Source organism: Bolinopsis microptera, chromosome 5 (assembly GCF_026151205.1).
Source record: "Bolinopsis microptera isolate Bmic1 chromosome 5, MBARI_Bmic_1.0, whole genome shotgun sequence".
NCBI classification, from domain to species: domain Eukaryota; kingdom Metazoa; phylum Ctenophora; class Tentaculata; order Lobata; family Bolinopsidae; genus Bolinopsis; species Bolinopsis microptera.
In genome coordinates, this window is record NC_087076.1 from 3,294,134 (window position 1) to 3,306,664 (window position 12,531).

At 35.3% G+C, this 12,531-nt stretch overlaps 1 protein-coding gene across 1 annotated transcript; it reads left to right on the forward strand.

Moving 5' to 3' along the window:
• The first annotated feature begins 381 nt into the window (after positions 1-381).
• On the forward strand, positions 382-7,801 carry LOC134814856 (zinc finger RNA-binding protein-like). The gene is made up of 12 exons (XM_063823155.1): positions 382-468; positions 644-792; positions 911-1,108; positions 1,286-1,471; positions 1,784-1,850; positions 2,499-2,542; positions 2,923-2,973; positions 3,139-3,262; positions 3,361-3,464; positions 3,592-3,769; positions 3,953-4,149; positions 7,739-7,801. Exons 1-12 carry the CDS (start codon positions 390-392, stop codon positions 7,799-7,801), a joined length of 1,440 nt encoding a protein of 479 aa, XP_063679225.1. The 5' UTR covers positions 382-389.
• The last annotated feature ends 4,730 nt before the right edge of the window (positions 7,802-12,531 follow it).

A 12,531-nucleotide genomic window follows, 5' to 3' on the forward strand; every position in this document is an offset into this window, starting at 1 on the left:
TAGTGCAGTAATTAGAAGACATTCGGTGAAGACATTCAGTGATTTTCATCACTTTTTATATTATTAAAAAATGTGTAGATTATTCTTTGTACCTAACTGAGGATTGAAAGTTTGAGAAAGGACCATGGTCATTAACCGTGCTACCCATTTCTGAGTTTCTGCAGATAGCCTGTTACAAATTGTGGAGACAATTTAAATCAAAAGTTACAATTTTTGTCCGTTTTTGTCCGTGCGGTACCCTATTTTCTGAAAACACGGACAAAAACGGACAAAAAAAACACGATCCCCCACTCCTGTGCACTTTGAACAGTAGCTTTAAATTTTAAACTTACAAGTTAATTTACTTTAAACTTAATTTACTCACAATATACCAATAGGTAGTTCAAATTATGGGTGACTACAGTAGTTACTTTGGTAACTCAACAACATATTCGTCTCCCTATGCTAACACCTATTCTACTATCACCGGTAATTCTTTCCTTAAATTACTAAATTTAAACAGTAGTATCTCAATTATCACATGATCCTCAGATTGCTTTAATTGATTTCAAGTTAAATAAATTACTTTTGTCACTACACAGTACACATATTAGTACAAAAGTACCTATCAGAATAGTCTGATAACCAGTACTTTCATAATCAGGTGCAGAAACTACCTACAATACATATCCTGCCCCGGGGGCAAGTGTATCAACCGCTTATGCAGCCACAACTCCTGGAACTACGTACACTTCCTATACTCTCAACCCCACCGCTACCACTCAGAGTACCGCCTCCACCACTTACAACTATGTAAATTGTTAATTAACAAATTATAAGGTGCTTTTGGAAACATGCTTTGAAATGATAAACATACCCAAAAACATATTTATTCTGATGGCTAACATTAATGGAATAATACATTTCTCAGGTTGATTGGGCTTCTGCAGCAACAGCTGCAGCTATTTCATCTGCTGCAACTGCTAACCGTGGTTCTCATGAAGGCTCCAAAACAAAACTAACCAAGCAAAACTGGTACAACCGGACTAAAGCAAATGCTGCTGCTGGAAAAGAACCTCCTCGAACATATTACTGTGAAATCTGCAAAGTTAGCTGTATGGGTGCTTTGGTAAGTTATATTTATGGACTGCTTGTTAATTACTTTAACTTTCTAATTTACTTTAGCTTTAGTTTGAATTTAAATTTATATTACTAGAACCAAATTTTCGTTCTTACTGAACCAGTTGTATCACCTAATCTTACAGACATGTCACACCTGCCTAACTTTTACTCTAACTTTGCTCAGACTTACAAAGAGCATTGTAATGGACAGAAGCACAAGAAGAAAGAAAAGGAGAAGGAAGGAGGTGATAACAAGCCAGCACGTGGTTACCATTCCTTCGGTAAACTTTACAGATGTGAACTGTGTGACATAAGCTGTACAGGCGAACAAGCTTTCTCTGCTCATATGACAGGCAGCAAGCATAACAAGGTAGTACACAGAGTATACTTTACACAGTACAACGGTTATATCGTGTCTGATCACTACTTTTTTATCTTCTCTTATGAGGTAGAGGTAGTCACAGTTTCAAACTTCGAGTTGAGAAACTACCGTAAGATTAAATTTTTTACCTCGTAAGGTTAGCTCCTAGTTATTTTTAAGAAATTTAGCAGGAAACGTACCCACCAACTATCAATACATTTCCTATTAGACTTTTCATAGTTTTGGTAATAAAAAGAAATTGAAGAAATGATAAATCATAGGCAATGTTTAGTAGGTAATAACAACTATCACATTTTTCAGACTGTTCTGCTGTTTAGGAAACTTGGGAAAGTTATTCCTAACCCAACTGTAACTAACAACAAAGGAGGTATAGCATATTCAATAAAACTTTTTAGCACCAAAATTTTCTCAAAATTACTTAAATAAATTTTGCATTGCCGCATTGATAACATTCACTTGCATCTATTGCGATGTGTACTTGGTATCACTATGAAATGTTTTGTTGAAATTTTAAAGATTCCATCTCTTTGATCGTGAATTTATGAATATTTTTAAAAGTCTGATTTATTTTGCCCCGTTAGCTTCACAACTTGAAACTAACAAAAGAGTATTATCTAAGAGCTCTTCTACTAAAGGAATGGCCAGTGTCTTCTTAAACCTTGAATTGTTTAAAAAAGAAGGGATCAGTCTGTTTAACCTTCAATACTGATAAATTTTATTAAAGTTTATGTGACCCCAATGATATCTCTCTCATATCACGAGAAAATGAATTTATAAATCATATTAATTCCTTATATAATTTGGAAGCTATTTTTACCCAGTGCATGCCCATTTGATCCAGCCTGCGCAAAATGCTCTCACTCAGTCTTGCATCCTGTAGAGCTACTTACAGGAACCATGTAACCATGGTAACCATGCAACTCTGTTTCGGGTAAATTCTGTACAGACTCGGACATTTGGGTTCATGTACTGAAGAGATAATTGTAACCAATGCGAAGACCTGGTTATTCTTCAGAAAAAGAAGAAGTTGATCTTGAGAAGGTCAAAGAGGAACTTGCGGTAAATAATATTTGTTTACACATACTGTTACAGTGTGACAGACGCGCATCGTTTTTAAGAAGTGTTCCATTTTGCTGATTTTATGTAGCTACATTCAATGGGGCACTTCTTATTCCAGTATGTTTTATCTTTTTTCTTGCGAATGTTAAACATATAGAATATGTTCCTATCAAGATTAACTTTTCTATCCTGAAAATAAAGGTAGTTTAACGGTAATTACCATGTCCTCAATTTTCGCCAAAATCTGAAAGATTGATGCCTTGATAATGACTAATGATGTTTTCCTCCTTCATTGATAGCAAATTTCAAAGAATTTTACGTATTGAATAATATCCAATTTAAATTTTAGTTGCGGTTTAATATAACTATCCTCCATTTAGAAAAAAGCCGAACGCATCGCCAAAGAGGAAGCTGACAGAACTGAGAAAAGGGTAAGAATTTGATAAATTACTTCAAGAAATTGAGTGGATCATTATTCCATAGTTTTCAGCACTTTTCAATGAAATATTAAGTACCTCTGTTGTAGAATATAGATTTCACTGAAATAACTTTGAGATTGATGATAACAGAATTGTGGTAATGACAATAATTTGCAGAACAAGCGTAATCAACAAGCAGAAGAGCGAGCTAAGAAGCGTCTGGAGGAGATAGAAGCAAGGAGGAAGATGATGGACGAAAGACGTAGCAAGTGGGAGGAAGAGAGATGGAAGCGAGAAGAGGGTGAGAAAAAGGAACTTAATCTAGTTTTAAGAAATGTCTGTTTAATTGGATTTTATTTGAATTTTAATTGGATATTAATTGACTTATTGTGTCGACAGAGTGGAGAAACATGCAAGAGCAAAGAGAAGAGGAGTGGAAGCAGTGGCAGGAGACAGAGCAGAGTGAGATAACACCCGGTCAAGTTCAACAATCAGCTGGCTTCGTGAGTAGTCATTCAACGAGTTATCTACTTGTTCTCTTATTTTATTTTATTTTAACACCAGCTGACATATATACCATGTATGATTTTAAATATTTGAATTACAATTTGTTCGACACAATTACCACAGGCGTCTCGCGAGGGAGATAACAACGACAACAAGTTGATAATGAAGCTGCATGATGAGATATACCCCGACCCTACTGAGCTGACTAACATTAAAAACCTTGTGAAAGTGACTGAGGATAATCTGAAAACCATCTCCGATACAATGAGAGATGAAACTGAAGCTGAACTCAAAGACAAAGGTTATTATTTCAGTCACTGTGCTGTATATTTTGATAAGTTCTAATACGAAGATCAATAGATCTACTGCAGTATTTGTATAACATTTCTAGCGAACTACACGTAGCTTGACGATGTCCCTACAACTAATACAATGTCCCTAAAATTACGTTTGCGGTTGAAGTTTAATTCTTGATATCCTGCAGGACTGTTGAAAGAGCCAGTCGAGGGAGAGGAGGTAGTAGAGACTAGGGTGTTAAAAGGTTGTGTCAGAGTTGGAGACTTGGCTAACGGTCTCCTCCTAAAGGGAGACAAGACTCTCGAGATGCTTGTCTTCTGTACTGACAAACCAACTGTTTACCTCCTTCAAAACGTCAAGGAGAAGTTCGAAGAGTTGTTGACGGTTAGTGTTTTAATTTACATCTGAAAACGGAGATTTAACGGAGTATTGACCAAATACAAAAATATCCAATAAAACTTGGTTATGATCAGCTCCACGAATGTTAAAAACCAGCGTATCACAGCACCACTGGCAGTCAATTAAGTGGGACCAGATGTTGTGGTCGCATTTAAAAACATACGTAGTTGTCACGCGCCTCGATAAACAGATATACAAAGTTGACTAGATTTCGCGCTTAAAAGCCGCGCATTTCGATCGATCGATCGAAATGTGATCGGCCGGCCTAATATAGGCGCCTATCTGTTTTTAGCTGTAAATTATCAAATCTAATCTGTTAACTACTGTTTAGAATCTTTAGATTTTAGTCATACACATATATTATATGTGTTGTTCTATAAGGAAGGAACGTATCAAATCTGGAACCTGACATCGAGGCTAATTACAGGCCTCTATAACCAAGATGGTTTGGTATCTCAATCGAACTTTACTCAGAAGCGTTTAGGATGAGACAATCTCAGTCTATAGCGTGTGTGTTATATGTGTTGGTTACAGCCCTCCTTTCTCCCTTTTACAATGTGCTGGGACAAGTACACTGATACTTTGGTGGACATCTTGCTGACCCTGAAAATCTTATCTCCTACGGATTGGTGGGCGAAGAACCTTATCATTAACTTTAACGCAACTGTGTCTAAACATGAATCATAATTGTTTGATACATGCTATTTTCCTTGAATCCAGGGGCCTCAAATGAAATTTATATTGTAATCTTAAATGGATGTCTTCAAATGTTGTACTTTACGTCCATTTAAAAAATTTTTCAGGCAGTTCAAATATGTATGAGCTAATAGTCTTAAGAGTGGTGATTACTTGACAAAATGACTCTGTCTCCCCTGCTGTACATAGCTTTTGCGAGGAATTATATCGATGATTCTGGCCTGCAATCCAAAACAGTCAGATCGTCAGGGACACTCATCTGTTTAATTTCATCCTGCAGTCTCAAGGTACGTTGAATCTTTCAACTTGAATGTGTGCCGTTATTATAGTTATTATAGATTTGATCATTCCATAGTAATTGCTTTCAATCGTTATCTTGGATCGTATGTATAAATAACACCGAAAGCTGAAAGGGGTTTTTATCGTTGAATTACTTTCATTATTTAATCATACCAGGAACTAATGTACAACACAGAAGTGGTATTTGAGCCGTGTACAAAATGCCGAGGGAAACTCTGTAATGATATGAGTTTGATAACAAAATAGTGAACTACGAATTAACAAGTTTGCTCGTGACGTGTGTTTTCAACAGTCATCTTGCTGTGACTTTTTTTACTTAACTTATCGTAGTAGTTTAACTGTTTAACGTGTGTTTAACGTGTGTTTTAATGATGAAATTTGATCTCACAAATTCCCGAGGGAGGGGTACGGTTAGGTTACAAATATCATTTGTTACATTACTTGGATTATCTGTAATCATAAATCATCTGGGCAACTTATTCCATACATCCATCACCCCTTTATCATTGATATTTGTCGTTGAACTTTCCCAACCATATGGGGTACACGTTCAAAAAAGGTGGGCATAGAGAGATTGAATTTTTTTAAATGCGTTTTAAAAATAGTCATTGTCTTTGTTGAGTTGATATATCTAATCTATACCTTTAGAAATTCGATTAAAATTTCATGATCCTTGAATTCAGGTGTCTCTAGTGCTTTATATCACCTGGAGTTATCGTTTTTTGTGTTCCAATGATTCAATTATCAACACAGTTAGAAATGCAAGATTGAAAGCAACACTAGGATAATCTGAAAAGTACTATTCACAAAGGGGATCGCCAAAAATTGATTATGGTGATTATATTGCATGTAAGGAATGGAATGTCTTTTATCTGAAATTGTTATTGGTTCCAAACTGATTAAAAATCACAACTTAACAAAAACGTTGGAAATGAGCCTATTTTGAGCAGTGAGTATTGAATCATCTTACGTTTTTATTGGCTTGCTATATTTTTTTAGGGACAAAATAGTAGTAAATATATTAAAAACCAGTTAAGATGAATTCAAAAATCACATGTTCGTTAAAGCGTGCGCTATTAAGTCCACATTTTAGTAGCCTTAAATTAAGTGCCACGATAGAAATTATATCCATTCTATGATTCTTATTATGTGGATTTTTGAATCCATGTCTAAGATTATACATATTGAAGGGCCTTTGAGCGTAATTTTTGACTCGGTGCTTAAACTGATTCAAAAAAAGCACACAAATCTGTGCTACCAATATGTAACTTCTTTAATGTGAGATAAATTGAATCATACATAAGTTCAAGTTTAATGACATTTTGAAAGTAAAGGTAATGAATCGTAATCACATTTCAAAATCCGATTAAGTATTATATGTTACTGTTATGATTCCACATTTGTCACAGTTTTTTTAAATGGCGGACCCCAAATGTATATGGCTTGTGCTGGTAAAGTTTCTTGCCTTGTTTACTCAGTTTTTTTTAAAATCGTTTTTTGTAGATTATGTGATTCCATCTATTACTCTTAATAACGAACTTCTCCATGACCATAAAAAACAAGTGTCACAACAAATTACTGCAGATTTACCTCTGAATGCAACCTGATTAGAGCCAAAAAGTGAATAAATTCCCCTGATAACAGCATAATTTCATACTTGCTCATTTATGTGTATTTTTGACTCATTATGGCACTTTTAACCATCTAAATTATCTAAATATTAGTTAGCATGATATAATTTGTTGATAGGAGTTCATTGTTTCAATCGATTCCGTTGATATTCATATCACATTCCATATTCTAAAACAACTTTGCAAGAAGTTACCTGTGTGTGATAATTGCATCGTAACTCCACATTTATTTAACCGGTATTACTTTGCACTTTTAACACTCAAACTATCTCCAAAAAGGTTCAATAATACATTGAGATCGCAGGACACACCTCACAGAATGTAAATTCTTCTTAGTGGTGCAAGTAAAATGAATATTTTGTGATTTCGGGGCCATATCTGCATCTGCACAATTAAAGTTATTAAAGAGGATGATGACTTACTTATGTGATAATTTGAATCTTTTTGGACCACATATTAAAAATTTGGTTAACTTTCATAGCATACTCCTTGGATACAGTATTTTAAAATGCTTCACACAATTTTGCAGTGGAAAATCATTCTTTGTGCCTCCTTTTTATGATCGTGTCCATATTATTTAATAATATAATAATAATATAATAATTTCAATAATGTAATAATGTAATTAATATAATAATTTCAGAAAAGGGGCCTCAATGATCGAATCTGAGTTGATGCGTATGTAGTGCGGCCAAAATGCTAGAGGAAGACTATAACGATAGCAGCGAACGAGGATCTGAACACCATTCCGCAGATTGTTTGCACTCGCTGAGGCTGACACTTGCATTCTTTCAGGTAAATACCATTATTAAAACAGTTAACTTAGCTTCTTGTATTTTGGTTAATCTACCGGACCGAGGGCTTGTTGGGACTCAATATAAGCTAAGACTGTGCCCGCACTGATTTATTATATTGTAAGACTTTTTAAGTAATCCATATCATCTCAGGGTTACGAGTTTATAAAGCTGCACGGAAACGGGAAAGATTACTATTTGCGATGCTATCTCTGAGAGTATGGGGTACAGTCTAGGAGTCTTGAGAACCATCAATTTCTTCAGAAGTTTAGACTCTATAAGGACTCTGTTACGTTGAACAAATCCTCTGTTCTATAGCTTTTGTAACATTAGATTTCTTATCCATTTTAATTAATATATATTAGTTTTTATCTGTTTCATATATCAGATTGATTATCGTGTGAATATTATGTTGCCCGAATTATGTGTACTGTGTGTTCCGACTGTACAGCTATTGTATTTTCCTGACCTTTATATTGTTGTGTTCTTGATTTCTTAACTTATAATCCGAATTTGTGTTTGAAAAGCGAATAGTTTTGATTGGTTCTTATCTTTTAAATTAGATTCAGGAATCAATTTCATTTCATTTTTATCCTTGCGCCCGAGAAATCTAGTGGGCGAATATTTGACGTAATAATTATTATGTTTTTTAACGTTTTAAAATATTTTCATGTCCTTTTTACTTATTTAATATAAACTTATATTTTCGACCATAATATTTAGTGATAGTTGATTTTCGTTGAAACAATTTTTCGGGATTTAATTTTGTGTTATTAATATTACCCTAGATACAATTATTCTATTTAATATCCACAAATCAGAGTAGTTTTAATGCTGATCGATAAATTCCTGTTTTATTTAATTTTTTATATAATTTGTAACTTTTGAAATTTACTACTACGGCCATAACTATAGCGCTTATTTTATCGAGCTTCAGATTTTTAGAATCAGTTCAATCAATAGAGCATCTAGTTATCATCATTTTTTAAAAGCATCGGAATACTTATATTATTTTATATATTATATATTATATCAAAACATTACCTTGTTATATTTTACATTTATAAAGCAATAACATATCATTAGTTCAGGCAAACGGTAAAGTATGATCTCTATTAATTCTATCAATAATTAGTCAATAGTAGAAGCGCTAATAACAAATGTCTTAACCTTGTTCTAACAACTGAAAAGGGCAGCTAGAACCCTGGATATGTGGGTGACAACAATCTCCGTCAAAATTCGGTCTGTACTGGACTCCTCCCAACAATGCAATCTTCCGAATCAGAAGTTCTTACTTCCTACGAGATATTATCCACACTAATATCTACAACGTTAAGTTAAAGCTACGATCGCTCTAAATTGTATTGCACGCTTTGGATTCAGCTTGACAGAAACATAGATGTTCTGGTGCATCTTGATCAGTTCCAGGCAGAAACATTAGATATCTGTACATTGGGACTCATGAAGTATCTCATGATTTGACGGTTCTGATGGCGTCTTGTTGTAAAATTTAATACGATGTTTAAAGACAATAAGAGGAATCTGCTGTAAAGTAGTTTGAACAATTATCTCAGAAAAAAGGCGATTGTGTTCCTGTTAGCTAGATACTGTAACTTTTTGTCTTCTTCCAGGAGGATCATGAGTTTTGTTCATGGGACTTATGAAGGTATGAATTGGACGATAGGTTTATGTGCGATGTTTTGATTGCTTTTACGAATACTGATATATGATTGTCAGAATTTCGCAGTTCAAAATTGTAAACAAAATATTTCCCTCGTTTGATTTCTCCTGTTCGTGAGGATTTAATAAATTTTGAACAAGTATACGAGGCTAATATGGTCTTTCAATGTCTGTGTGATGCCCGGAATCTTCTAACGATTCTCAAGATATTGAATATGCCAAAAACGAAATTACGATGAAACGGATCTGTTTACAACCAGTTCAGTTGTATCGAAACTTTTCGATTTATCCAGTATCCTCTCAGAAATTAAAGGCAACGGAGAGAAGATTGTAGCCAACATTGTTAAAGCTCAAAACATTAGTGATCTTCATCTGTTGTATCAAACTCTGTTTTGTCTGAAAAGAATTGTCCCGAACAAGCCGATTTTTTTTGGGGCGAAATGCTGCAGAATCAATTTTGCTTCACAAAATTATGCCAGAGAAACATGGACATTATCTACAATGACTTGTGCCAACATGTGGGAACAGCGTTGAGCTCTATCAATTTATCAGTGATATTATCGACAAAGAGCGAATCTCGTCAGTATCATGCCTCCTTCAGAGTCTGCCATCATACTCTATATGTGATGAGGTCATACACATGGTTCATGTCTACATTCTTTACTTATCTCAAGGACTGCCGGTGGAATTCGTTTGCCTTGCTTTCGATTTGACTCCTAAAATTGAGCAATCTCTAAGAATGTGCAAAAACTCCTGTGATCTGCTTTCTCCAGAACGCGCTCACTAAATTGTTGCTTCACATAGCTTATAATTGGTGGATTCTCGTGTCCGAGATCTTGCGTTAGATATTGTTGGGAAATCTTGTCCATTCCCTAGTGGATTCGTCAGTTGTACATAAACATTCTGGCCGCTTCCTACACCGATAGATACTATATAAAATCCATCTGATTTTTGGTTTTGTCAAGTGTTCCATAGCGTTATGCTTTCTAATGGTCTTGATCTACCCCCAACGCTTTACACATGTGAATAAGATCATAACATGCATTGAACATGATAATTCAATGGTGGGGTGGGGTGGGGGGGTTTGATTGTTTTTTTTTTTTTTGGGGGGTTTTTTTTTTTTTTTTTGTTTTTTTTGATTTTTTTTTTTATTTTGTTTTTGACGATATCAATTCTTCCAATTTTTAGAAAAAAGCACTATACCTGTAAGTGAACTTATCCAGAAAAAATGTTGATGTCATAGCGAACGAGTGTAAATTGAAAACAAAGGGCTCAAAACTGGACCAAGATAATGATCAGAAACAGGGAACTTGATGTTTGATAAGTAATTACCACGAGGTATGTGATTCTGGTGACTGTGCTACGGTTACTTGGATTGCAGCATATACATGAGAAAGAAGCTGTAATCCAGCTCTTTCTCTGCCTGAATGAGCAGCTGGTATCGGTATCTTTAGATTGCTGGGTCTCAGATAGATGTGATGTAGAGCGTATGAAGGCTTTTCGAGCTCATGGACGGTCATTGTTAGGAGTTACATGAGTTGAGAAAATGCATTTCCTTAATTTAGAGCACGGGTTATTATGAGATGGTAGAGAGCTTTAACAGTCCTGTCTTGATAAACAATAGGGAATTCAGCTGTGTGTTGGAGGGTGCTAGAGGTGTTTCCATAAACTGGGAGACCCCATTAGAATCAATATTTGATGTCTGTCCTTACTTTGCGTTGAAGGCAACTCCAGACGGATCTTCTATGGATTGTTATTGAATTTTTATTGAGATTTTATCATTTAAAAATTAGTGTTGTTTTAATTTTATTTTGTCATATATTGTTTTAATCATGATCTCTCTATTAAGTTTTATTACAATATGGTAACTCGCTTTTTAATTATCAATTATATTTTAAAATCGTTATTCTATAATATCCCCTTTATAAAGTAATATGTAAAGGTGTTTTCTTCAAAAGTTCGGATCAAAATTTCAATAATACGGACTTGAAATTTAAATTATCACGGGTACATAATAAATATTGTAGGTATGATTTCGAGTATGGCAAACGACCACTGACGCATATGGGAGTACACAAGGATCAGTGGTGATGGAAGTTGGGTGACACCGCGCTCACACCCAACAATTGAGGTATTACAGAAGAAGAAGTAGTTCCAGAACGAAGGAAGAAACTGGACTATACGTGAGCTGGAGAGTATGCAGGGAGGGATAGTTTGGGAGTGGTAGGACGGAGTGTATGTGTCACTGTCAGCACCGGTACCGGGCAGCACCACACAGGATAACCCCCAGAGGAAATACACTATGTGTAAGATCGCGATGTAAGAAGTATGAGTTCGTTAACACGAATGGGCTCCCAGCAGCCGGTGCAAATGTAAGCATATTCACTGATATGATTCTGAAGAAAGAGTTTAATAAGTGCACGGTGCACCGCCATGCATATCACCTGTGTCATGTCCCTGTGGGAGTTCATGTCGTATCTTCACTATTACTTGTCTTGAAACTAAAGAGGAGCGACTTGCTGGGGAAAGCCAGTGGGGCAGGGGATGTACCGTATGATGCTATGGGTGGGTTAACAGGGTTCTGTTCATGGCACTGGTTACATGAGATTTGATCCAAGTGTGGGCCGCCAGAGGGGAGCCTTGTGGACTTACAGCCTGACACAGTTGCTAGGTCTCCATCAGTGGTTACTGAAATCCTGATAACAATCTAATTCCAGTTTACGAGTTCACTCAATGTTTGGCATTGGGCAGAACGATCAAAAATCTGGGCTGTTAGTTCTATCTCAAGCACTTAGTAATTATATTTGTACCGTATAATGGCAGGCCGTTATATATTATATAATTTTCTATAAATCAGTGTGTAATAGTTGTTAATAGTGTAAATATTTGATGTAAGCGGTTTGTAAACAGATTGGCAGACCTCATAGCCAGGAAAAGGAAAGAGAGATATTGCGATGTGGTAAGGCATGTGAAGAAAAGAATAAGATTTACAATGTTAAGAACAACGCTCATTGCTCTACGAGGTTACAGAGGCAAGAAAATGGACAAAAAATGTGAGACCTCTTTATCAGAAGTCTCTTACAACCTCATCCCTGCCACTATGATGGAGTAGATGTGTATATATTTGATTGTTAATATTTCATATATAATATTGATAGCAGTGGACAATTTCCTGTGTATTGTGCTCTGCCAATTGCATCACTTGATTTAATTGAATGTATATAAATTGTTTGAAAAACTTTTCCCAAAATTATGATGCCAAATAA